General features: G+C 41.1%; 1 protein-coding gene across 3 annotated transcripts in view; it reads right to left on the reverse strand.

Annotated features, from left to right (window-relative positions):
• The window catches only part of snx29 (sorting nexin 29), a 115,432-nt gene that overhangs the window by 40,146 nt on the left and 48,284 nt on the right, over nucleotides 1–27,002 (reverse strand). For 2 of the 3 annotated variants that reach the window (XM_053862067.1, XM_053862076.1), the window contains 4 exons: nucleotides 16,622–16,728; nucleotides 2,166–2,282; nucleotides 752–807; nucleotides 382–463 (listed from right to left, as the gene is read on the reverse strand). In XM_053862067.1, the coding sequence (XP_053718042.1) occupies nucleotides 382–463; nucleotides 752–807; nucleotides 2,166–2,282; nucleotides 16,622–16,728 (362 nt within the window). Of the gene's footprint in view, nucleotides 1–376; nucleotides 464–751; nucleotides 808–2,165; nucleotides 2,283–16,621; nucleotides 16,729–27,002 lie in introns of all 3 variants that reach the window. The other variant, XR_008414356.1, reaches the window with a different exon arrangement.

Genomic DNA, 27,002 nt, shown 5'->3' on the forward strand with positions numbered 1-27,002 from the left:
GCGGCTTATCGCATAATGAAACAGAGCTGGGTTTTTCCATGTGTTTTCACCTAACACTGTCCCAGCACTGTCTCCCTCTGCGCAAGTTTAGCAGTACTTCTTGATTTCAAGTATTTCTTTGTCCTGCTCAGAGGCAGTGGGAGAATTGTCCGAACTGCCGAACTTAATCACTGTCAAGTAAATAGTGGAAAAAAACTGTAAAGACAGTGTCTCATGTAATTTGACACACTCTGAACAAAACTGGAATGAATTTCAGGAACAAAACACTCTCTTGAGTCGTAACCATGCGCTGTGGGTTATAGCTGGAAGAGTAGGAAAGAGCAGCTCAAAGAAATGACTAATGTCAGAAGTGCAGGGCTTTACACATCAAACACACATTACTTGATAGACGTGGTAAGCGTTGGCTGCTCTGCCCTGCAGGAACACTGAAGGTATCCACACGTTGATGAGAGCACGTTGAGCCCTGAAAGATATCAAGAAGATCCTCAATGACCACAGCACACTCAACCTCAAGTCGGCGGATCAACAGACCATTCAGTTTCAAACAGATTCACATATTTAGAGCAAAAATTATTATATTATGATATCAATTTTAGCTTGAAGATACATATAACACTTCTCATTATATTATATTATTACATATAACACGTTTATCACATGTTTTCAAGGGTGTCTTTCAGAAAAGCTGTCAGTATTGGTTGCTACTCATTGCTTCTAGGCAATACCAAGATCGCGAAAAACAATCACTCACGTCTCAAAATCAGAAAGACTGGGATCATCTGAAGTTTGGCTTAAATCTCCAGGAACCTGAAACAAAGACAAGAAAATACATTGATATCTAATCTGTATCTTGAGCATAATATTTCAAATAAATGCTCCTCTACTTTGGCCGAAACCAATTCAGCTTTCGTGGATGGTATCCTTATAGAAAACATGGTGGAACCAGAAGGGTGTTAAGATAGAAATAGGGTAGTTGTGAGAGTTGTGTGTGTTCATGTTGAGGCGGTATGAGAGTAGGAATACATCGATAGCCACCCTTTTTGGGGGCATAACTACGATGTGTCAGCGTCAGGGACAAAGACGAAGAGAGCGCTACTGTCGTCATTTAAGCAGCCCTTTGCAGCAGATTCCTGCCAAGCTAAATCTATTGGTTGTGTGTCTTTTTGCTGCAGAAGAAACACAGTAATGGAAGGGAAATGATTATATCAACTTGTCCATAACAAGGTTGTGTTACTTTCGTGTTGTTTTTAGGGGGTAAACCTATGCTGTTTTTTTCAGAGAGCACTAACAATAATATCTTAATTGGTCACAGTATATTGTATTTTTTTTTGTCTGTTTCTTGCATGTATAATGCAATATACACTTTTGTATACATACTTGCCTGATGAGGGATTCACTGCACGTACTACTATATTTTGTTCACAGTAACAATGATAGCAATAAAGAGAAGACCAAAAAAATGTATCTTAAGTCTGTGTATAAAGCAGTCAACAATTTCAAGATGTTACTTCTCTTAAAAACAAAAACATTGTTTTGCCAGGAAAAAAATAAGCCAGCCGTTTCTCAACTCTTTAATAACAAAGGGAGTCAAATGCAACCCCACTGTCTTCTCGTCCATTCATGAACAAAGCATATCACACTTCTCACAAACAAGGGTTGAAGCAGTGACCCACTGATTTTAGGATTATTTTCCGGAGACGTCAGTTCAATAGAACCAGAGCGTGTTGCATTTTGAAAAACAATCAACTGGGTTTAATTTTGTAACTACACTTTACTTTCTCACGCTGTTCAGAGCTGAGCTGAATCCAGGCGCTTGTGACGGAAGTGTCCACGTAGAGGTGGAAGAACACATTGGAAATTCACCCTACACCAGCAATAAACGCAATGGTGACATAAAGCTGGGGTTTCAAACCATTATTAACATGTGCTGCTGTGACACACGGAGGCGTGTGATTGATTTCGGTTATTTGCCTGTGCAAGAGAACAATGACGCCTCATGGGTGATGGTTAAAGGAAAATGCAGTCAAAGGTAATTGTATTTTGACTTTACAGGACAATAAGAAAAGGAAAGAAAAGCTATAATACTGAAATCAGAACCAGCCTCAGTGTGACCTTTGTCTGTGTGTGTGTGTGTGTGTGTGTGTCTGTGGGTTAGGGACACTCACCGGTCCTCTCAAGTCGATGAGTTCCTGTCTCATCTGGACAATGAGATGGTCTTTGGCCATGAGCGAACGGTACAGTCGCTCATTGAACTCAATCAGCTCTCCATGCATCTCGGCAACCTGAGAAACGCGAACAGAAAAACAAAACTCTCAAAAAAAAAATAAAGCACAGAGCAGGAAATCAGGTGGGTATATAAATATAAGCCTCATTGTGTCAAAAACAGCGGCATTAGAAATCGAAAGCATACAGCTTTTAGACCTTTTCAGCAAGGAGCGTTCTGTTAACACACAAAAGGTGGAGGCGCTCCAGGAGAGCTTTAATGATTGCTGACAGCAGGACAGATTCGAGGAAACAGTGAGATGTGGCGCGGGGACAAAGAGACAGCTAGAGAAGTGGGCACACAGCGAGAGGGTGAAACCGGTTCACATCCAAAACTGTCAGACTCCTGCCAGGCTGCTGATGAAATGGCTTCAAATCTAAGTGACCTTGACGTGTCTTTCTTCACATCTCTCTACTGTATTCGCTCATGCAAATATGGTGGAGTTAACGCGCAAGTCTTAGTCGTGTCCCCTTAAACAGGCCAGACAATGAGGACAGGTCTCTGTCAGTGGACTGACAGCGGTGACACACACTCTGTTGTTCGGAGGCTCCCTGCTGTCAACCACCACTAGGACAGAGGGTGGAAGTGCTGACGGGTGAACAAGTCGCAGAGGTGCAGTTGTTCTTTACAACGGAAGCAGACAACAGTACAGGAGACAACACATCTCTTACAGACAGTCAAGTGTAAAGATGGCTTTGAATCATTTGGAATAAAACCTACCACCTGACAGCAAGGCTCCACACAGTCCAAAGCATGGGCTAAAACAAAGCACATTTATCAAACTAAGGTCTAATTTTGATATAAAGCAGTTTTTTGGACAGCAATGGTTCATATTCTTTGAAGGAATGTTATTACTCTCTCTTTTATTTTTCATTAAAAGGGTGTTGAGCAGGGCAGATGGCTCAGTGAACAACAACCCTGCTTCAGTCAAACAACAAACTCAGCAAATCTCTGTTTCCTCTCTTGTGCAAGAGCTACTTTTAATCATCAATACTTCTTCAACAGCCACAGTGTTGGTTTTGGAGTTTGTCGTCATAAATGTTTGACTCTGGGCTGCGCCCCCTGGTGGATATATTGGTGAACAGCAATACCAAGGCAAAGAACGCATGGAAGCATGACGGTAACAATGTTTGAAATGTCGTACATATAGGAAGCATAAATAGTCCGAATGAGATCCTTCCCCATAGGAAGAGAATAGAGATAGAAGTAGACTTCGATGCCCATGCAGGTGAAGAAGAAACAGAAGAAATGGGGTGAGGTTTGGGCTGGTATGGAGTCAAGTGAAGAAATACCGGGGGACAGATGGTGGCAGGTTTTGCGATGGATATGGCACATATATCCAGTCAAGAGTGGAACACCAGGTAACATATAGTTCTCAGGTAGATCACAACAAAAAAATCTGAAAGCGATATTTCATTATACAGTGGTGGCAGATGAGTGTTGCCAGACAGCGTGGGACAGGGATCAGTAGAATGAGACATGGGACATTAGGGACAAGTAATGTTAGGATGTTAGAAATGGAAGCACCGGGCAATGGAAGAAGAGGAAGACAACCGTTGGGGATAGTGGAAGTGATAAAGGAGGAGGAGGGAAAGGAAGATCAAGATAGGTTGAGGTAGAGGAGGCCGACCCGCTGTGGCAAATCATGGCGGGAGATGTCGAAAAACAAAGCAGTGTTTGGGACACCTCGGGATGCCTTAAATAACGCTTCAGGGTCAATTAAAGTCCACATAAAAACAGATCACACACACCCAAAGACAGACAAAAACGGCAATGAGCAGCCTGTGAACTGATTAGCTCCCTGAAAATTAATTGGGTTACTTCGCGCTTAAAATTAATTTCCTCTTTAATGTTCCATTTGAGAGTTCTGTAGCCAAAATAAAGAGTGGTAATGATTGCTTGGCTCTATGGAGGGCAGTCATTGTTTTAGTGTTTCCGAGGATCCCAACCATTGCAGTCCAATATAGAATAAATTCACTTGTCCTTTTCTCTGCCTTCCGTCACACTGCTTTCTGAGGAAGCTGCCAGTGCTATTCCAGGATACACAGAAATGCTCGAGTCGCACAGAGCATAAATCCTGAGTTATACTTTGCATTGCGGGATTACCATCTGCTGCCTTTTATTGCCACGCAGTCCTGTATGACTGTGAGATTTCCAACTTGTCTGTTGTTTATAGGCATCGGTATTTACAGGGAATATGGGTATCCAGATAAAGCCCGCAGGTAAACAAAGCCCATATGCTCTAATACCTGTTCATTCTTGCCAGCCAAAAAACATTCAGTGTTGTTCACTCTTTGAAGGAACCTGACAATGCACTCTTTTCTTCTCTTTTGTCATCATCAAAAGAACAATATCAGTGCACTCACAACATAGCAAATAAAATTAGAGTCAGTGTCCACATGCCATTGGGATACGTTACTCAATAATGGGCACATATTTACAACTGGTGTCCATGAGGCTGAGGAGGCTGCCACAAAGCATTTTAGCTGGGACGTGCGTCCAAAACTAGCAAGAATGTAGTTGACTCGCACTTAAAAATTGTGTGCTGCTAACAGTGTGAAAAGGATATTACATGGGCCTTAGCAGCACATTGTGAAAATTATACTTCAGATTTAAAGTAGTAGGACTTAGTGGTTATTAATGTTGTATAATACATGTATTATCTCATCTTAGGCACCAATCGGATATAAGCTCTTCAAAAGTGTCTGGTAAACAGTGCAACAATACTTGTAAATAATTGCAGTTGCATTCCCATTTGGTAATGCTGCTTATCTGCACTGAAGTTGAACTACGTCGCTTTGTATTAGCAATATACCATGTACATCTGTCCTGTTTAAATCATCCTTCCTTCATGTTTGGCACCTTCAAAACTTTAATAAATTATAAGTCTTAATAGTGCCAAGGCAAGTTTCTACTCCCCGGCTGTTTAAAAAACCATGGAGGACAAATTTCTGCATCTGTGTGGAAGAGATTTAAGAAAACCTCATGATTTATTTAAGAGCCTACTTCTTGAGGCACAGCTGATTCAGGGAGCGAGAGGTGCAACCTTGTGCGGTGCCGCACATCGCTGTCAAAAGTGATGACTGGGAATGTTTAACTTTGATAATTAGAGCGACTGAATTACTGAGTAAAACAGCAAAAGTGCTTAAGCAGCTGTATGATTTGTTATGCAACGGATATTTGCTCTGAGGGAGAGTCTCTTGGTTCTGCGCTCCACTGTGATATAGTGTCCTACTGAATGTGTCGACGACAATAGTGAATCTTTGAATCATTTATGTGGACGTTTAGTGATAAGTAGTCGATTTGGCAACTGGATCTCCACAGGAAGCTTTACGTAGTGTGATGGAATATTGTGTTGCAGGCTTTGTTCTTTGTGGAATGTCTCCTTGCTCAACTACCGGTATCATCCAGTGTCCTGGTCCTGCAAACGTTACACACTTTTTTTTTTTTCAATTAGTAGTCTAAACAGCAACGACAGCCTTTCTGATGGTGTGCCATCTTTATTTATGTTGGATTTTGTGACAAGCACAAGTGATTTTCACGTCCTTGTAGTTGCTACTTTTCAAAGTCAGTGAGACAACGTGTTTGATTTTATCAGCCACGTGGAACTCCTTCAAACCCTTGTAAACAAAGGTAATGGGATAAGAAAATGCTCCCGACACTTTAACTTGGAAGGATTCGGATGCTTACAAATAGAGTGCAGCTAAATCAAGTTATGTTCATCCAATTAGTTCCCCTTGGCCTCACTAATGATATCCAAATTTGAGTAAGCGGGAAAAGAATATTTTATTTATGGTTATTTGGCCCACAGGCGGTCTGCAGCAGAGAAATGGACCAGACATGTTGCGAAGCTTTGATTTTGCTGTGTGTGAAATGAGGTTGTCATAGCAACTGCCGTTTTTGGTGAGACCTTGACAACAATGCAGGACACTCTTTTATTGAATTTTATAGAAAATTGCGAACAATCACCACCATGCAGTGTCTCTTCTTTGGGATTGTCAAATGACAGTTTGCCGTCGAGACTACGGTGGCAACTCTGACTCTTGAAGAGGGGAGTGGATTTGGTTGGGTGTGAATTTACGACTGGAGCCAAGATTGACAGACTGCCTGCCAACATTAAAAGCTTTACACTGGGGTGAGTGTTTCGCTGGTAGCAACACATCTCTACATCAACATTCCCTGCCAGCAAAAAACCCCAGGCTCCTGGTTGTAAAGCAGACGCGCGACGTCAATAATGCAAATAAGAGCCGTCCATCAAATGAAGCTGCGACAAGGTTCATCATTTTAAGCTTTTTGGTTTTCTCTATATTGAAGCAATGCAGCTTGTGAACTCGTCTTTGAATGTGATCGCAGATGAAAGGTAATAATTGAAGGTCTATTTCACTACTTAGAGTGGACCAACAACTCTCCCAACAAGCAGGCACGCTTTCATCCCCGTCCAGCATACTAGTAACCTTTTGCGAGAAAATGATATAGGATTGTTTTTACTTTTTGCTGAACCAACTTTCATGTCTAGTCTTTCAGACTTCACTTGTAAGTTTGATGTGGAACAAACCTGGGTAGTTTTAAGTGAAACAGAGGCACAAATATGACAAAAAGAACAGACAAAAAGTGCAAAATCACTATTTTACTGTTATCTATTTATGTTTTATTTTCTTACTTATTTGACAAAAACCTAAAATGTTGGAGACTTCCCTTGGATATTGGACATGCTGTATCTCTACAAGTTGAGACACAGCAGGCCAAAGAGTTGAGTAATGCAGCAATAGACCTCGCAGCAGATGAGCAGTCCCAGATAAGTGAGCGACGGCTGAACTCCTTTTATCGACTCTTATAAGTCGGCACATCGACGGTGGTGTTAGACTTGCAAAGGGAGGTGATTACCTTGTGAGAAGAACTTACTTGGATTCTACACACAAAAGAAGAGACAGTCCCTGTTTCAAAGATTAGAATTCACACAGGCGAATCACATATTGCAGTGTGAGAAGAAAACAATACCTGCTTCCACCCGCTGCTGAATGTTTTTCTTGTCTTTATCTCTCTGAGTTCGCAGGAGCTTAGGCTTAAAATAGAGCTCACTTCTGTTGTCTATACTGCATTTGAAGTGAGCGTTTAATATGCGGAAGAAAGGCATCTTTATGTTGCACTATACTATCATAGTCCCACAGTAGCTCTTTATGGTTGTTTAATTTGTTCATTTTGTGTCAGTGTCTCCATTGAAAATTCATCCATGCTGCTGAATGTATGTTAAAAGAAATAACAAAAATTGACTCACACTTGTCAGCAATTAAAACAAATGGGTTGACTTTTTCAATGCACATAAAACTGAAGTGAAGTGTTGTTGGCTGGGCAGCCAAGAACCAAACTCAGGGCTGAGTGTGGACCGCGTTTTAAGTGACTCAAGACGGCTGAAAAACATCAGAAACAAAACCTCTCCATCATGACCCATGAGGACGGCAGTGTTTTCCCTCAAATAGCAATTGTCAATCTCCACTCTTGCATTATTAGAAAAAATGATGTATAGTTTACAGTATATTATAATGTATACAAGGGAACTTTTGTGTACATTATATTTATACACCTGTTTGTACACTTGTTCTCCAATACAATTAATATGGTTACTGTAAGTTGAATAACCAACTGGCTGCCTTACTCAGTCCTAAAGCAGACTTCCCCAACACAAACAGGGAGGTGATGTTGCTACTGTGCTCAAGTCGCTTTCAGTTTCCTTGGAGTCGACAGAGCAGAAGTCTTCAGGCTGCTGTTGTTTGCTGCATCAATTTGTAGTCCTGGAGGTTTGACTTCATGCCACACATGGGACACTCTCAAGGTCCAGCACAGAGCAAAAAGGAGCGGAAAGTAATGTCCAGCCAGAATTCAGACCACAAACTCCAATAATGGAGTGGAATAACAAGTAGCAATAAATGGGTGGAAAAGGTGCAATACAAAACTGCAAATGAAATATCATCCTGATTTTGGATGCATATATTTTTTCTCTTTTTTGCTCAAATGTATCACGTCGAGGCTCTCCTGATAGTGGAAATACATTGGCCATAACCATGGTGTGTCAGAGACAGCAGGCGAAGCAGAGGCTGCTCAACAACCGTCATCACCACGACATTGAAGAAGCCCTTCACAGCACAATCAGAACTGGCTGCGAAACAGTGCAGTGTTAAGTAATTAAGGAAGGTCCAATGAAAACTCTCAGGTCAGCACATCAGTCGCCACAAGTTCAAATAAGTTTTCCGCTGGGTGTTAACTGCTGCAGATGTGACGCCATTCTCCACTGTGCAAACCCAGGGGAACAAATTTATGCTGATGCTGCACTTTAGGCATGTAATGAAATCCCGTCGCGCACCTCTTCAGAGGGAAGATCGTGTCTTCATGTGTGGTCTCTAAAAGCTTTTATTCATGTCAACAAACTCTGGGAGCAAAAAACTGTGCCTTTGAAGGTCGAGGAGCAGAAGAGAGTGTGGCCCTATAGTCAAGACAGTTTCTTCATTTAACTAATGTCCTCTATTATGGATTCTACATTAGGCATGTAGAAAATACTCACTGCCTTCTACAGACATTTGTTACAATTAACACTTAGAAGCAATTCTATTAGTTTCTCAACGTAAATATTTTCATTCATTAAAATAATGCAAAGCTGCGATCATTTTCATGGACGGTGATTTTGTGTACTGAAATGGGAACCTGAACATACCACACTCCAGAGCAATCTGCATGAAAAACCAAGAGAGATGACCAGAACATGCAGTACATGAGAGCACTAATGCTAATGTCAGATCAGTGTGGTTCTCTCCTAACAAAGCTTGCGGCAGATGGACCCAACAGAAAAGACTAAATCTGGCTTCAGACATCTCTGTCTCAACATGCTCAGATCACACATTTTCAGGAGAAGTGAGAGTATTTCTTTGAAGCGGCGCAGTGATGCCGGCGTTAAAGTGCAGGGTGTCAACTCTAATATGTGGGTGTTTTTATTATCAATAGAGGAACAATCAAAACAAGGCACTCTTGTCTATTAGATCAATTTGTCTGTGTCTCGGTGTGTTGAGACATAAAAATTACATTTGTTAGGATGCGGGAAAACACCTAGTGTACACAGTTGACTGTAAAATAAAATGAAAACTGTTCTACTACTACTTGGTATGAATCAATCCAAGCACATTGCTATTGAAAGCTGAGTGAGGATGTATTCTATATCTTTGATATTACATGCCAAAAACACATGCTACTGAATTCAGTTACATGTTCCTAGTCAACTAGTGAAGTTAAATATGCTCACTAGTTAACTAGTTTAAGCCATTATTGCCACACTCGTGAGCGATTCAAATGCAACATTTACTAGTAACCGTCTACTCAGTCACTCTCAAACTCATTTTGTAGCAGGACTACTCAAATGAGGGCTCTTTCACACGAGTGAAAGTCATAATGAAAGCCAGATACTGAAACATAATGATGGTGTCTGAGGAGCAAGTGCCACTGGCTCTCCAGTTGAATATGAAATACCTCAAACAATCACCACTCATGAATGTATTGTTATCATACATCTTTCGTTCGCACTAGTCCATCACATTTATGAATTGCTAGTTTTAGGATCATTTTTTCATTTGACTCGTAAACTACGGGGCATTTCCTACACAACGTGAACTTGTTCACTACAAAGGTCAAGAAAGGTAAAGTGAATGTAGTCAGTTTGCCCATCACAGGTAAACCTTACCTTACAGGCACGAGGTCAGTGGCACACAATTCACTAGTGAACCTGTAAATGTCTTATTGTTACTAGTTCACTAAGAAACACATTAAGTCCAGGTAGTTCACGATAAAGGCCAAAAAGACAAAAGAACGACTTAACCAGTGAGCAATTTCAGCTTTCACTAGTGAACTAGTAATATAAAACTGCATGACAAGTTAACTACGGATGTCATTTAATGTCTGACTTGTTGACTTGTCAGTGACTTTGATGCTCACTCGTGAAATAGTATACATTTTTATTTTATTTATTTAACATGTGATGGGAAAGAAACGGAATAAATCCTGAGTCTACTTTCCATACATAGTGACATTTAATTGATCCTGAATCCCTGCAATGGTGTCACTAAACAACTGTGATGTACGGTCGTCATGCTGAGGGCGAGCAGCTAATGCATCTCTGATAATTGAGGCTTCATTTAATCCCCATCCTGAGCGGCGATTAATCATTTATGCTGAGCACTGCCAAGTGCACATGGCACAACTGTCATGCTCAGCCAGCAGGAGATGTCGGGCACCAACGGAGCCTTAGTTAACTGCTGTAATCTCTTTGTATTTACAGTCAGCTTACCTGCCTTATGCGGGAAAACACTACATCATCATCCACGCATCACTCAATGCTTGTACAGTGCACGGTGTCGGTTTTTGTCATAAGCAATTTGTTGTCGTGGAATGGGTGATTGCTCAAAGTCATGGAATTTTTGGTGGTGCTTTTATTCACATGTAGTTACTGTACCAGTGTCAGGCTCTTCAAGCCCAAAATATGGGCTGCGTGCAAGGTACTACACCTTGCACGCAGCCCATATTGTTAAACCAGCATCTACTGTATCTAGAGGCAGCCATCTTGCAGTGACCGCAAAATTACTTGGAGGGACGGATTTGGCCCCCGAGCCTCAAGTCTAACAAGTGCTATACAGTGACTGCCTTAAATCATTTTGCTTGTTGGTGCCATAATTTTGAAGTCGGTTGTTATGGTTCCTGGTAGGCCTGTCACAACAAACACATTTTGCTGGTCCATAAATTGTCCCACAACTGCAGACAAGCTGTTTTCAAACATTATTTTGAGCTAAAATGAATGATTAATGTAATGATAACATAGCAAAAATAATGTAAATGTACCCTTTAAAATGTAATGTATTTTATTTCCCATCAGTATTTTACCATCGTCAGCAAAATGTCTACAACTTTTCAATTTCTTAAATAAACGAAATAAATAAAGATGCAATACAAAATGCATTCATAGTCTCAGCAAAACTTGAGCTTACTAACTTGCTGCTCTGGTGGTTGTGCTTCAGGTGAGCTGCATGTTAGATGTGTTTGGCGTTTTTTGCTGTTAACACGTTTCACAATTCCACTCGTCCTGGTTGTCGCTCACCTCACACATTAGGAATGATGGCAAAATATTTCCACACCAGGACTGTGGCATTTGGCTCTGCAATCATGCTTTTTTTTCACCCTTTATTTCCACAAACGGAGCTAGTGCTGGCTGGACAACTGACTCTGAGATGACTGACAAGAGGGTTCATTCTGCTGTGGCACAAATGGGAACGGAGAGCTGTCTGATATCATGGACAGAGTGAACCCTCCAGTCAGTGAGAAGAGACGAGGTCGGCGGTAATAAGCCAAGATGCACACGGCAATTCATCCAGGCCACCAAAGTGACCCAGTAGATTTATATTTATATAACAGTGACCGCAACATCCCATCAGTGGACATACTGTAATAGAGGGTTTTCACGGCGCGTCATCAAACCCGGAAGCTGTCATGTTGGAGATACTCACTGCTCAGCACAGAGCGGTGCTGAAGGCGATTCTGCAGCGTTTCCTTGAAAAAATGGTGAATTACGGTTGTGTTTTGAATTGTACAAATCATACTGATCGTGAAAAACATTTGGAATTTTATCGACTTCCAAAAAGTTATTACAAATCAAGGAGAACAATGCCAGAAGTTGTGGTTAGCGAAGCTGAACCAGGACCTTCGTGGCTGCGGATAACATCCGAATATTTTGCAAAAAAAAAGTATAGCCTAAATGAATATTAATTTGCATTATATTGCAGTGGAAGAGAATACACAAAACTTTTATCAGAGCATATTTATTGATGCCAATACGCTCAATTTTCAGAATGTTCCCTGAATCTCACACACACACACAGACAAAAAAATACTTGAGCACAATCTAAAATAACAAAACAAACTCAAAATGAAACGTCAAAATATTTAAATATGTCACATTCTCATATAAGGTGCAAAATCGGCGATGACTTCTAATAACAGTTTCCTGACCCATCCGGTGACATTTCAGGTCCGGTGGATGGAATAGGCGAAAAAACAGGTAACTGACGATATACTGTCCAGGTCGTTGTTCATTTCGTATGGGTCTGTACCACCAATAAAGCTCAACTCTGTCATGCATTTTCGTGCTCATGAAGTCTCTCTCTGTATGTCCTGTCACTCGGAACTCGTTTCGACGAGCCTTTCCGTTTTATTTTGCATTTTTCCATCGCACTCCATTCACAGCCTATGAGAGTCCAACATGGCGGCTTCCGGGTGGGATGGCGCGGTAATGACGCGCTGTGAAAACCCTCTATTGTACTGAGGTGTGAGCATGGTCAAAATCTGAAAGAGTGCACCTTGAAAGGCATCAAAAAGCAAAATGAAGGCACAACCTTAAATAGACTCCATTGTCATGAGATAAATCCCATGTATAATGCAGCACAGTGGCTACTCGAGGGCCGCTTCACATGCTTTATATAATGTGTTCACAATATTGGCACATGCTCTGTATGACGGTCTATGGAAGGAGCAGATTGTGTGATGGATGTCTAATTGTTGTCCCTGCTCTTGATGTTGCTTCTAGTTCATTAATGAGTTCTGGGATCAAAGGCAGAATCCCTGATCCCACCGGAACCATCGACCCGAATATCTCCTTCACTGCAGTCACCCAATTCCTCATCGATACAGAGATGCAAAAAGAAAAATAATTAGCTGGCCACACCAAAGCCTCAACAGTCAAGGACGCCAAATTCCTCTTACAGCATTCACGGTTTTTGGTTGCTCAATCAAAGCAGCCTAACATTTGCTGCATGACTCAAATGGTAAATCCACGCTGGAACTACTTGGATTGAATATTACAAGAATGAAAACGTTTTAAGAGGATAAATCCAGTGTAATTTGGGAGTCGGTAGTACATGAAGAGCGAGAACGACACAAGCATTAATACAGAAAAAGCATCAGAAAAGCACGTCTTGACAGTTTTCACTATTTGCAGAATTTCCTTTCTTTGTCATCAAAAGACTGTTAAATGCTTATTTGTTACAAAGCGAGGGACTGCTTAGGAGAAATTACTCCCCTGCCCTTTATTGATTTTCAGAATGTATTCATTATTTTTAGTCATACACAAATACTTGGATTTACATATACATCTGCTCAGGCACTTGGAGTGCAGCTAAAGATCGCTTTGGGGCAGGTTATCCAGCTCAGTAGCTGTGCATGTGACCCCTGTTGCAGGAACAGTATTAAACGAAAAGCACGCTTGGACGTTCATTTATTGTCATTACCGAGTGTGTAAAACTAACATTTCATTGACCATGATCATTAAATAATGTGACTCAGGCCTTCAAAGAATATATTTCATAATGAATCCAAGCAGTTTCTTTTTTTCGTATTACAAATCCATGTTTTGATACTGTTTCCACAGGGATCATTTGTTTTATTATGAAAAGCCTGGATGAAGCAAAAAGGTTCCCACTTTAGATGTCAATCCACGTTAGATCTTCTCAGAATGGTGTGTATGATCTTGTTAAGATCATTGCCTGAGCTAATGAACTAGACATAATACTGTCATACCCCTGAAAAAAAAAAAAGTCTAACCCCACAATGTCCCCAGGGATCCTACACTGCCTGTCTTTGATGGCATTAGTTAGTCTTCCCTCATTTCATTTTTCCATGAACCTATTGTTTTTCAGCTAAGACAGGCATATCCATTGGGAAATATTTACGCCCTCCCACACTGATAGCTTTCGAAAAAAAAAACCCATTGAGATCAAACATCCGCGCAGCTTCCCGTGAGAAGTGCCACTCACATGAAGTGCTGTTTGCACATCTGGTAGTGTTAAAGATAGTAGGGGAGTGAGCGGGAAGGGAACATGGGAAAAGATGTGCGTACCAAAAATATAAACATCAATACACCACATAGCCTCCAGCGATCCTAATGCTGTGGTTTGCAATGGGTTGAATGAATCATGTCATGCGGTTGTGTAATATAAGTGTCAGTCAAAGACATGTTTGTATGTTTATGCCTTCATCTTTTCTTAGTTCTAAAACCAGCAGTACTGAAGCATTGTCACCCATTGCATATCAGATTTAGCTGTGGCAAGTGAGGGAACAAAAGTGAGCGATCTTACTGAATCTGAGCAGGTGGGGGCAGTAATGAGTTCACTGAAGTGCACCATCGTCACAAAAATATAGCCGAGTCAGCAGGTAAAACTCATTTTCTACCTGTGTTGAAGTTATTGAATTTTGGGTCAGTATTGAAAGATTAAGATTTAAGATAGAAGCTGCTAAAGTTAGCTATTGCCAACTCCCCTACATTACAGATACCAGGGCTTTTTTTGTCAGACATCATAGGACCGTTTGTCCTTTGAAGCTGTAGTCACGACAGACAACAATGGAGCTGACCCAAGACCAGAAATCTCTGAGCTAAATTCTTGCAAATGTAGCAATTTTTGAGCAGAGTTTGTGTGTTCCACCGTCCTCCGGGCACTAGAGAAAATACAACACTCACATGTTGTGCATGAGGCTGTCTGTCTGTAAGTTACTCTACTGGACAGCCGAACCCATCCTAGGTGTCCCCGAGTCACGTCACCAGCACAGCTTGAGAGCAATATAAGGGAATAAGACAACAGAAACAAATGACTTTTCTGACTCATGATCTTCAAGAATGTGATGTGGTTGTACCTTCTAGGCTACGAATACAGGTCAGCAAGAAAAAGATTCATACAGCATCTAAACCAGGAAAACAGCAGCCAGTTGTTCAATGGAACCTGAAGGGAGCAGTGTCCCTCGGGTTAATGATGATAATCCTTGTCCAATATTTATTTGTGTCAGCGAGGGCTCTGTGTAACCAACAAGGCCCGACGTGACATTTACAAAAAAATCAATAACCGCTTCAGTCGGAATTTTCTCTCCCGGCTACTGAAGCAAGACAGCTGAATCAGGAGGGCTGGCAGCTGCGAATGTAAATCACTGATTTACTGAACATTGACATCAGCTGTGATGCTGCACAGTGAAGGCTATTCACAGTATGAAAAAAAAAAAAGTACTGGAAAATAATGGCTTTTTTTGTTTTGTACTAGCATCACATGGCGTGGCTTTTTTTGGCACATCTAGGATTTGAAGAGCAACTTACTGTGTTTACTGATTTGACTGTCTGTTAAAAATAGGGCTGGGACAATATGCATTTGGCCTGATCCGATATTTTTCGATACTTGTATGTCAATTCAATTTATATCGCAATTGTGATCTATTCATTTCAAGATTAATAATAATAAAAATGCACATCATGCTTTCCCAGAGACTTTTGGTCAAGGTGCTGACCGTGGTTGTGTTTGTTTATTATTTTTCAGTTTATATTATTAGAGATTACCAGATTAACCGCAAAGCAGTTCATGTGCCAGAACAGGTTCTGAGAGCAATATTTTGGGGCTAAATTGTTTCAGCGAGTGAGAGCCTGTGTTATCACAGGTCAATGTGCACATGCAGCAGGAGAGAGACGCAGTGGGAGCTGGATTAAATAACCTATATCCAACTACTTTCCCCACAATTTATACAGCCCAGGACGACCAACCATTGCATAGATGATGTTATTTCGGTATCTACCATCCTCCCAAACTATACTAGGCAAAGGATACCAGAGACTGCTAACATGTTGGCACAGAGCTGCAACTTCTCTTGTGACCAGTGTAAGACTCTCGCAAAAGGGGCTTTTGTCAGGCCACACTTCCCATTTGTCTATGGTGCGCTCCTGAAATGGCACTGTGGAGTGACAGTTGCCAATGTCCGCTACGTGAATCCAGCAAGGAGTCCTTGGACTACATTTGACAATAGCTGGCATTTGAACATAAAAGCTTGTCATGTGTATTAAACTTGTGTGTTTGATCAGCTGGAGACATGCTTGAGCTCGGCTTCTCAACTGTTTACCAAGAAACAGATATGACGTTGCGTCTTAACACCATCATAATGTTTGAGAAAAAAATCAATTCTGGGCAGAAATACCAATATTTAATATTGTCATGAAAAAAATGCTTGAGAATCATTTTTTAATTCATTTTTTCTACAACAAAATATGCATAAGCCCTGCCCATTAAAAACACTTTGTTTAGCAAGAGAAAATAAAAAGTCAAAACTGTAGCCTACAATAAACCAGGATGCGAACACTGAGTCTTCATTCGCCACGTACACCAGTACTAGCTAGCATGCTTGCCAGCTACATGTATTTCACATACGTAAATAATATGAGGTTTCTCAGTGAATTCTAACAAGCATTAAATAGTGGCTAACTTTGGGACCTCAAGAGCCAGTCATCAAGTTACAAATCTTCATCACCTCAATGAGCTTCCGCTCGTAGCTGGCTGCCAACTCCTCGATGTCACCCATGCACTTATTCTGAGGGGCCGGTGTGTGCTCTTCACTGGACTGCAGCACTGACACAACTGCAACAGATAGAATTGAGGCTGTTAAACACGCCATCAGAGCTCTTCATCATTTTACCCAACCTGTCAACAGGAAGTGGAGTGTCAGGCCTGAATGCGGGGAAACACAGTTCTCAAAACACAAAGTACAACTTGATCAATGTATTCACGATGAGATTAGATTAGAATTGATTTGCGCGACCATTTTATAGCTACAAATGAGGAGTTATGGTGAAGGAAATATTGCTTTCATCTTTAGATAACGCAAAAGGATTTTTCAACACTAACATGGTTAAATGTCTAAGATGGCCTCAATAAGCAAAATGAGATGACAAATGTGACTTATTTTGCATAGTTACAAGAACAAAATTTCACTTCTGGTGTTTTATTATTTTGTTATTCAAAGTGCTATAGCCCAGCGTTATCAGCTGGGAGGAGTAGAAACAGATTGGAATTATAAGGGTTCCTGAGCAAAAACTAAAACCAATACTTCTTCTTTTGAGGGACAGAGTCAGAAATGTATATTAACACACCACGATTAGCATAAACTAAAATCTAAAAACTCAATAAACACTCTCCTTAACAAACCAAAGTTCATTACTTCTCTTTTTTCAAGCTAGTTGAGATACAGTCATATCACAATTCTTCAAGCAGTCATTTATTTAAACTATTTTCTGGATGTCAAAATCTACAATCCCAGCAAAATCATCTTAAACTCAATTAAAAATAATCTAAAATTCTTAGTTCTATGGCTAAATTTAGTATATTGTACTTATTTTTGGAGAGTCAAAAGATATATTTTAAGTAATGTCAACTTAAAACCTGCATTGTTTTTGCTCTTTTTATTGCCTTCTGGAGACATTTTCTATATGTCAATCCAATAAATCTTGTCAAGTGAAATTATCTTGCTGAAATTTCACTTGCTTCAAGTACATATTTGCTCACAATGAGTATCATTATCTAGTTTTTAGATGTCCCACTTTTTGCAATTTGGACAAAGAATGTTAAAGATGGAAAAGGCAGATAAAAGGAACACAATGAGGTTGTGGTAAAGGAGGATGTGGGGAGAGAGGGATGTTATCAGGGACATCAGTTAACTGTCAACTGTATCTTATTCCAAGCTATAGCCTGAATTAATTGTTGCACACAAACATCTTCTTTTGTGATCCTCCTAGAATGAGAAAGGTCCCGCTTTTTGCAAAACTGGTCATAGCCAATAAGAGTCTTAAGTTTGGATGTAAGACTGTTGTTCACTGTCATTAGCACAGAGGCTGAAATGTCAGTGGTGAGAGCAACTCTTCTGTTGCTTTCCGCAAAAATAACAAACGTTGGGTGAAGTGAGAGTTCTGTATCCCCGCAGACAAGTGGCAAAGGGGAGACAGATTGTTTCTCCACCTCCTCAAAACTGTATTAGCAGCGGTGTCGGTTAACCATTCAACAAATGCGGTGAAGCTTGACGGTGCAACTTAGAGGACCGACACTAGGAGACTGAGCTTTGGCTTCTGAGCACGTCTGGCTGACTGAACCAACAAGAATGTAAATGTCGAGAAAGAATCAGAAAGTCATTAATTTCAGAGAGCAACCTCAAACACTGAATATGACATTCAAGTTATCAAACATTATGCAATACTGCAGGAGGGCTGTTCTTACTGAAAATAAATGCAACATGATTTGCACAACAACTAAAGCAAATTGTTCCATGGACATGGCGGCTGGTTTTAATCCTAAACCAACAATTGTTTTTTTTCTTAATCTATTCTCCTCAAAAGTAGTTAACATTCTGATTTCAATATTTTAAAATTATGGACAATTTACTTTACTTTTATAGTTTCTATTATGATGAAGCAAGTGGCTGCCTCACTGCTCATCCGACTGTTTTTCTTTACAAATTTAGCAGTAGTTCTACACATAGACACGTCAGCCTGATCCATAACCACAATCTGTTTCACACGGTACAAAATCATCTCAGAGAAAATCATTTGTCAGGTCATTTTCTTATCTTTTTAACAAGGCCAAAGTTGCATTCTATTAGACTGGGCTATCAGCGATTTGGGGAAAACATTGAATTGTGATTTATTGTGACAATATTGCAATTCAGCATGCAGTTTTCAAAATGTTCTGCACTATTCACTTAACATAAGCAATATATCATTCTATGCTATGGCCAACAACATCAGACACAATCAACATATAAACACTTCTTCCCTTTAAGAGAGGCATACATGTTATAAAACAACATGAAATGATGCATACATTGATATGAATAATATATCTTTATTTATATACATTTATATACCGTAAAAATCACTGCAAAACATCAGTATAATGTAGTATAATTATCATTTGCTAGAATAAAAGTACTGCTGCACATGAAAAATAAACAACTGCTGTGTTTCTAGAGTGGGTTCCTAGTTTTGTATTGAGTACGATGGATCACTCCAACAGGGAGTCATTTGATGGAAAGCAAAGACATTGAATCACACTTTACGCTGACGCGGCACAGCGACGATGGAGCCGGTCGCTCTTCTTACTTGACACCACGGACAACAAGGGAACGATCAAATCAAAGAGTACACACAGTACAGCTCGCGCTTGGTGGATTGCAATGCCAGATCTGGTGGAGCAGGTTGCCGGAATATTCTACCGCAGTCTGGCGGAGCTCGCCTCAGCTCGGCGGCACACGTTAGCTTTCAAAATTGCAGCCTACGAGGTATGAAAATTACACCATGATGTCGAGGTCAGAGGCTGCTGTGGAGAGGGAGAAACCCTTTGAGCGTAACTTGATCAATTTTGTTTCTCGGAAGCTCCAGTATAAAGCATTTGCGAGAGTTCCATCCTCATTCATAAACTAGGCAGCAACCCAAACCCTGACATTTGCAGGTTTTACAGTACAACTTTGGTTTAACACAACAAGGTTATTCAGTTGCTTGTGTTATGTGACACTGTTTCTACAGGACCACAAACACTTTAAGCCACTTAAGCAATAAAAATTTAAAATGCCAACTCAAGCAAGTTTTTTTTAAAAAAGAAAAAAAACAATATGAAGAATAAAATAGCAACAACAAAGAACAACAACAACAAAGTAATTATCTTATTTCATGAAAAATATTTTTCACGCTTTCTTAGTAAGTCATTTGTCAATTTATTTTAATACAGAAATGTTCCATTTTTTTTAATTTTCATACTTGGAGCAATTTACCAAAACACACCCAGCTGTGTTCCAAGATCTGCCAAGGGCATGGTTATACCAGAGTAATATTCCTTCTCAGTTTCCCTCCACCGTGAGTTTCTTCCCCCTCCAGTTAGATTTCATACCTGTCAGGCTCTTTATCATGACAAACGCAGGGGGTGTGCGCCAAAAAAGAACAGGGGGAGAAGGAGGCAAGATGGGTGGGGGAATCACAGATGTTCTAAGCAGATGTTCTGTTGTAACTAAACTAACAGATCAACGCTCCCCAGCAGCTGCATGAGTGGAGAACAACTCTGGGAATGAAAGGAGAAACGTACTAAAGTGATCTGTAACGGTCTAGTCCCTGAGGTCCAAATCCCAGCGGTGGTTCTCAGGTGAGTGTTCTCCTTTGGGGAATTGAAAGTGGCACAGATAATGAGGCAGTGGATTGTGAAGAGCCAATATGACAATCACACACAAACATAGAGATTCCCTGGAAGAGCGCTCCATGTTCCAGGATGTGAGGGCTTGAGCAGATGTTGATTCATGTATATAGAAATATATCTTTGTTTGTGTGGTCATGCTTGTCAAGTGTGAGCACAGCACGTTGTTGAGCGACTCAACTTTTGTATTACACCTCCGAGTGGCATTTGCTTATTTTCCACAATGGACGAGGACATTTGAATGAAAGGTTGGTTTGACGTTGCATAACTCTGAAGTGATTTAATTTTGGTGGAGTTGTCAGGGTTGGTTTGGATTTACAGACATTCAAATTCTTTGGTGCATGCTCCGGCTAAAACAAGCACAAAACTGACAACTTTACAAACCCAAACTCAATTGACTCACTGAAACAAGATACTAACTAGAGATCTGAGGAATCGAGTGCTTAGCAAACGGCAACTGAGGCACAGCGGGTCGAGGCACAAGTCATAGATGTTGCTCTATTAACTTAGTCATGTGCTGTGTTTCTACAAAGACACGTGAAATGGAGGAGGTGCACTGTCTCAAGCCTTCCTAGTTATGAAGTCATTATTTCCGTGTCATCCTGCAGCCAGGGACCATCTCAAACGGAAACAGTACTTCATGAGTACGTGTCATGCCTCAGAAAAAAACCTCCTATCACTGAGACCCGACTTCTTCTTCAGGCATTTCCCGCCACAGCAAGTCAGTGTCCTCCACCTAAGCCTGGCTTGTGCATCCTCCCTGGTCAAGTTAGAGAAGTTAAGAGAACAAGGGCGCAGATGGCACACGGATGCCATTCGCTCAATTAGTCCGGTCTGGGGAAGTGTCCGGTTCCAACAGATGCTCTTGCGGAGCTGGAGCGTACTTGCTCAATAAAACATGTGCAGGGCTTCTTTCTCAACAGGACTAATGTGCCATCAAGTGAAGCGCCTCTTGTAACATCGTAAAAGCACAAAGGCAGGGTGAAAACGCCGCTGTGAAATTGGGCTTGCTCTTCCACATCTTATCTTCATATGAAAGTGCTGCATCCCTCCAAGCTCTTGTTCTAATTCTTTGTTCTTCCGTGCCCTTAACTTTCTTTTATCTTTCCTCTGTAAAAAACACGTCCTTGTTTGGGCTTCACCTCCTTCTCACTGATCCTGCCTCAGCCGCTCATGTGCATCTGATTTACACATCCGTCCTTTACCTTTAAACTCTTCCCTTGGATTTCTTTCTTCCACTGATCAATCATTCAACATCACTCATACTAACTTGGCACGTGTTGTGAAGGCCAGCCACACGCTCTCATGCATAGTAATGAAAAGACGTATACAAAGAACACTCACGCACGGAATTAAGGAGGGTGTGTGACATCTGCATATTAATATATAGCAGCAAGGATGATGAATAAAAGGAGGAACACACAAGCTGCAGCTCATCGCCAGTCAGGACATACATCCCCGGCTTATGAGCGGGCGAGAATCCGGCCACTGCCTGAGTGAATTAACCAGTGCTCATTTACAGCAATCTCCTTTCATCATTCACTTCTTGTGTTCTCATCCTTTAGATAAGAGAAATCCTTTGTGGATCCCCACCGCATGAAACCAGCTGACATCAACCTTTCACCGGCCTGTGCTCGCTGTACTCCAGGCTGACCGTGCCTGAACGCCACTGTGCCAATACAAAGCAAAGCAGTTCAACAGTCAGTCTCTGCAGGCGACAAGGCTCTGACCTCAAGTCTAAACAATTGCTCTATTGATGATACAACAAACATAGAGATTCCCTGGAAGAGCGCTCCATGTTCCAGGATGTGAGGGGTTGAGCAGATGTTGATTCATGTATATAGAAATATATCTTTGTTTGTGTGGTCATGCTTGTCAAGTGTGAGCACAGCACGTTGTTGAGCGACTCAACTTTTGTATTTCACCTCCGAGTGGCATTTGCTTATTTTCCACAATGGACGAGGACATTTGAATGAAAGGTTGGTTTGATGTTGCATAACTCTGAAGTGATTTGATTTTGGTGGTGTTGTCAGGGTTGGTTTGGATTTACAGACATTCAAATTCTTTGGTGCACAGCTCAGGTGCCAGTCACGTGACCAGCTCCGGCTAAAACAAGCACAAAACTGACAACTTTACAAACCCAAACTCAATTGACTCACTGAAACAAGACACTAACTAGAGATCTGAGGAATCGAGTGCTCTCCTTAGCAAATGGCAACTGAGGCACAGCGAGTCGAGGCAAAAAACTACATTTTGTTATTGCTATATTGATGATGCAACTCCAAACAATAACTCAGCTTTAATCCCAGCACTGTAATCCCTAATCTGTATGGAGTTTTGTCTTCCATCCATGACACATAAACTAAGTTGGCAATATCCACAGACGCATGCATGGTTCGTGACAATTATGGACAAAACCTTTTGTGTATCCAAACTCATTAGCTGTGTTTTGGAAGCACGGCTGGTAAATAAATTCAAATAAATTCCCTCAAAGGCCAAACCGTACACAATTACTTCAGTGAGAGGAGATACACAGAGCAACAATTAAAAAAAAGCTTTAGAAAATGATACTTGCAACCCATGCTTGTGTACACGCATAAAGCTGTCTGAAGAGAGTCATTTTCTTCAGTATTTCTCATTAAATCACAGACATCTTGGCAAAACACAAGAAAATACTCATTTTAAAAGGATTAAGAAGGCAATTATTGGTGATACAAAGCTTATTAAATCTCTCATTTTACTTACTTAATGTTGCATTTTCAAAACCCTGATGAAACTTCAGTACAAAAGGAAGATTCCATGACACCCATAATCAAACAGCAGCAACTTGAACACTCATCAAATCACCAGGGGATTGTTGCTTTGTAATCACGGCGCGTTTGCCACTATGACCTGCGCAAGCTGCACATCCTTTATCCAACACATATGTTCTCAAGTCTGAGCAAATGAATCTACATATGCCACCGATTGTCAGACTCTCAAATGCATTCTTTTTCTTTGTCGCAGCATGTAATGATCTTGAATTTGTAAATACGCGCATTATCTTGAAGCCTCCATTTGCTCGGCTATTCTCTTCCCACATTGACCCACTTTCCCCACAGGGATTATTAAAGTTTTATATTATCGAGCATTAATCCGGAGCCTTTGTTGAGGCTCCGCACCTCTCCAAGTCACATGAGCGCTCTCCTAGGAGGGAGCGTGCGGCTGCAAGCAAACATCGTGCCAAGCAGTTTTGGATCGCTGCGATCATGTGGGGAAAACAATCAATATTCAGATCAGGAAGACTTCATAAATATTAATTGAAAAATCTAAGGGAATGTAAATCTAAAATAGATTTGCATTTGTCAGTATCTGAAACAGACATCACCGGGTTGACAATCAGACGATAAAAGAGCAAACACATATCTAATGCAGATATATTAATGAGGCATTCACACATAGGCGATTCAATGTCACAGTCACGTCTTGTTTTCACAATGAAAGTTTGCTATTGAACCAAAACTAATTCACATTATCGATGGATTAGCTTTGACTAGAGGCAGAAAGAAAGGTTGCTGAATAATAGAAATGTGTTGAAAGTTTAAATCTGAAATAAAGACATTTTCAACTCATCCATTTCCATAGAATCCACTCGACAACAGAATGCCGTTTTTTCTTCAATAAATAAACGCTTGAGGACGGAAAAACAACGGTGTGGAATTCAATTTGGGTTTCCACCTTGAGCACAGCAGGCTGCATCTACCACATAAACGGCACAACTGCTCCAGTAGTGGGCTTATCATTATTCATCCTGGCAGGGTTTGGGCGTGTTTGTTCTCAACTTTTTTTTTTTTTCTGGTTCATCACTTACAGGGCCCAACTTCTGTGGTCAGAGCGTGGAATTCAATTGATATGTCATGGTTCACCGCTGGCTGTGAGCAGGTGCTCGCGTGCGCTAACGTGTGTGAAAATCTGATTATTTCTGTGATCAAAGCAATTATAGGAAAAACACTCTGACCCAAAAATGTCTCAGCTGGAAACCATGGCGGCTCAATCTGTGGCAACCTTTTTTCAAAAGCGTTTTCACACAGCCCTCGCTCGCACTGAACTCATGCATGACAAAGCTTTAGCTCCACAATTAGGAGCAAAACGGAAGGAAAACAATAATCAACTGGGTGGGTTTCTTTTTTTGTCACGTTAAATCACAAAACGTGGAAACATGCAGAAGTGATCTAAGCGATTTAAATCTCCATCGAAAGCTGTCAAAGCCACTGATGCTCGGCACAAACAGGAAGCACATCATTGGTCCTAGTTAACAACATTGCACCTAATGCACATCACTTTGATCATCATGACATTAGACGGACTGAAAAGATCAGTCCAACCGCCAACATACTCGTGTTACTTACATGTCAAACCGGTCCTCAAAGGGCCGAAGTGGTTGCTGGCTTTTGTCCCAACCAATCACCAGTAACATGTCTGAAGGCTGTGAACAGTAGAAAGTCTGGTGCAGCTGTTTCCACTAACACCTGACTGGCTGACCAAGATGTATTTGCAGGGTTAGAACAAAAACTAGAACCCACTGCGGCCCTTTTGTGCAGTTTGACACCTCAGAACTCGGCAAAGTTTAGTTAGGATTAAGCCCGTCAATCTATCTGCTTGCCTCCAGCACTCAGAGAATCGATAGACCATACTATCCACGATGGCCAAGCCGTTTCCCTGTCCATACAAGTCACCATCTTTTGGCGTGTCTGTGCAAAGAATGGTACAAATTGTAAGGGCAACAAGTTTCCCTTTGTTGTGCAATATCATGCACTCTCAGGAGAGAATCTGTAAACATCTGAGCCTTTCCCACTTCTCACTTCTGGCTTCTTCTTCGTTGCTGCTATGCATACAACAGTCGAATGTGTTGTTTATGGACGTATAGTTCAAGCTGTCAGATTGCAGCTGAGCATCAGCTCATACAGTGTGACAACAGGAATGGTGAGCTATTCACTCAGACAGTACGAACGGCAACCGAATGAGGCAAATCGAAAAAGTCAGCTAGGCCATGACCAGATTTAGAGAGGACACGCACGCTAACTTGGGCGACGTGGGGTGCCCAAGAAGAAGTTTATCACATCATTCAATTGTCTATTTGCAATACATTTTAAGCTCTGTTCCAGTTAACACACCAAAGATCATTCACTCCTATCCATACTTTATTTATCCCTCCTATCTTTAGTTCCACCAACGGTGTACTGACATTTTGTGAAGTCAATAAATTAGCACTTGGATTGTTGTTTAGCAGATAGTTTGTTCTTAAGAGCACCAGCGCTCTCTTCATCCAACTTAATCACAAGGCCTGTTGATCTGCGGCAGCCTTACAGGTTTGTAGAGGCTATTAAGAGACCAGTTAACCGTGAGCTGCTCACTGTCCAGCTACCACTAACAACAAGCACTAATGAGTTAGGGCCAGGGAGTCACTTTATTAATTGTGTACATCGTGTAACGCATCAGCAGCGACATTGCAATTAACCGTTGGGTACAGGACACATCTAGAAGGTTTACTCAGGAGCTCATGGAACCTCAATTAAAAATACAATAGGAAAACTTCTATGGTTAAAAAAAAAAAAAAAAGAAAATGACCATCAATGTTGCACATGAAAGACACATTCTGATGTGTTGTAAGAATGTGCTGAAATAAACGTTGAAAGCAAATCACCTCGGTCATAACTGCAGGTTCACATGCAGGATAGCTGCTTTTGCACTGTAGGAGCCTTTCTAATTCTAGGAACCATTATCCCCTAGTGTGCATTCCCATGGACTTTAGAGGGGGCACAGAGGGGGCAGGGGGTGACACTGCTGCATTACACGATCGTCACAAAAAAAAAAGAAATAGTGAGCAATGATGGAGCAGTGTTTTAGTTGTCTATAGTATTAGAGTGTGCCTCAAATCACAGATTTTGGGTTTAATACTGGTTAAATAAGGGCAAAGACCGCCGTGTCACGTGTGTGTGACAGTGGTAGAAACTCTGGTAAAACAAACTTTGAATCTACATTTATTTACGTTACCATTGACAGACTGTGGGCTTGTTACCTCTGAATGTCTGTAGTGGTCTGTGTGTGTTGAGGCGATGCTGCAGGTCAGAGTTGACTGTCCGCTCCGCTGAATTAAAATCACGTCTCATGATGAGTCTGCAGACTGTGACTGAACTACTCATGTCAATACGGAGACCTTTGTGTCGTCTAAAACAGCGATCATGAACCGCAGTCCTCCAGACTACCAGCCTCAACGCTGCCTCTGTGCTGGTGTTGGTTTTCATACGTCACGCAGGCATGAAGATGCTTCCATGAGAAATAACGAAAAGACTCTGCTCTGGAAACAGGACTGAAAAGGTTCTTAGTGCCATTACAATTGGTTCCTACTGTGTGAACATGTACTGAAATGACAGCTGGAAGTGAAAAGGTTGCTACAGAGTGAAAGCGGCTCATGAAGTAGTGTGCATATGGTCAGCCATGTCTGCAACAAGGAGGTAGCTCCAATAATAGCTGAAGAATGACAAACGGATGTAACAATTAAACCAATGTCATTTGTCACCGTGCTGGCAGAAACACACCTTAACTATACTGCTAGAAACTGTTGACCTTGAAGTGACAGTTGAAGTTACATTGCTACAGAGCCTTTATGAGGAAGTTTGAAGGTATGGTAACAAATGTGACTT

The sequence above is a fragment of the Synchiropus splendidus genome, chromosome 1 (genome assembly GCF_027744825.2).
Source record: "Synchiropus splendidus isolate RoL2022-P1 chromosome 1, RoL_Sspl_1.0, whole genome shotgun sequence".
NCBI lineage: Eukaryota > Metazoa > Chordata > Actinopteri > Syngnathiformes > Callionymidae > Synchiropus > Synchiropus splendidus.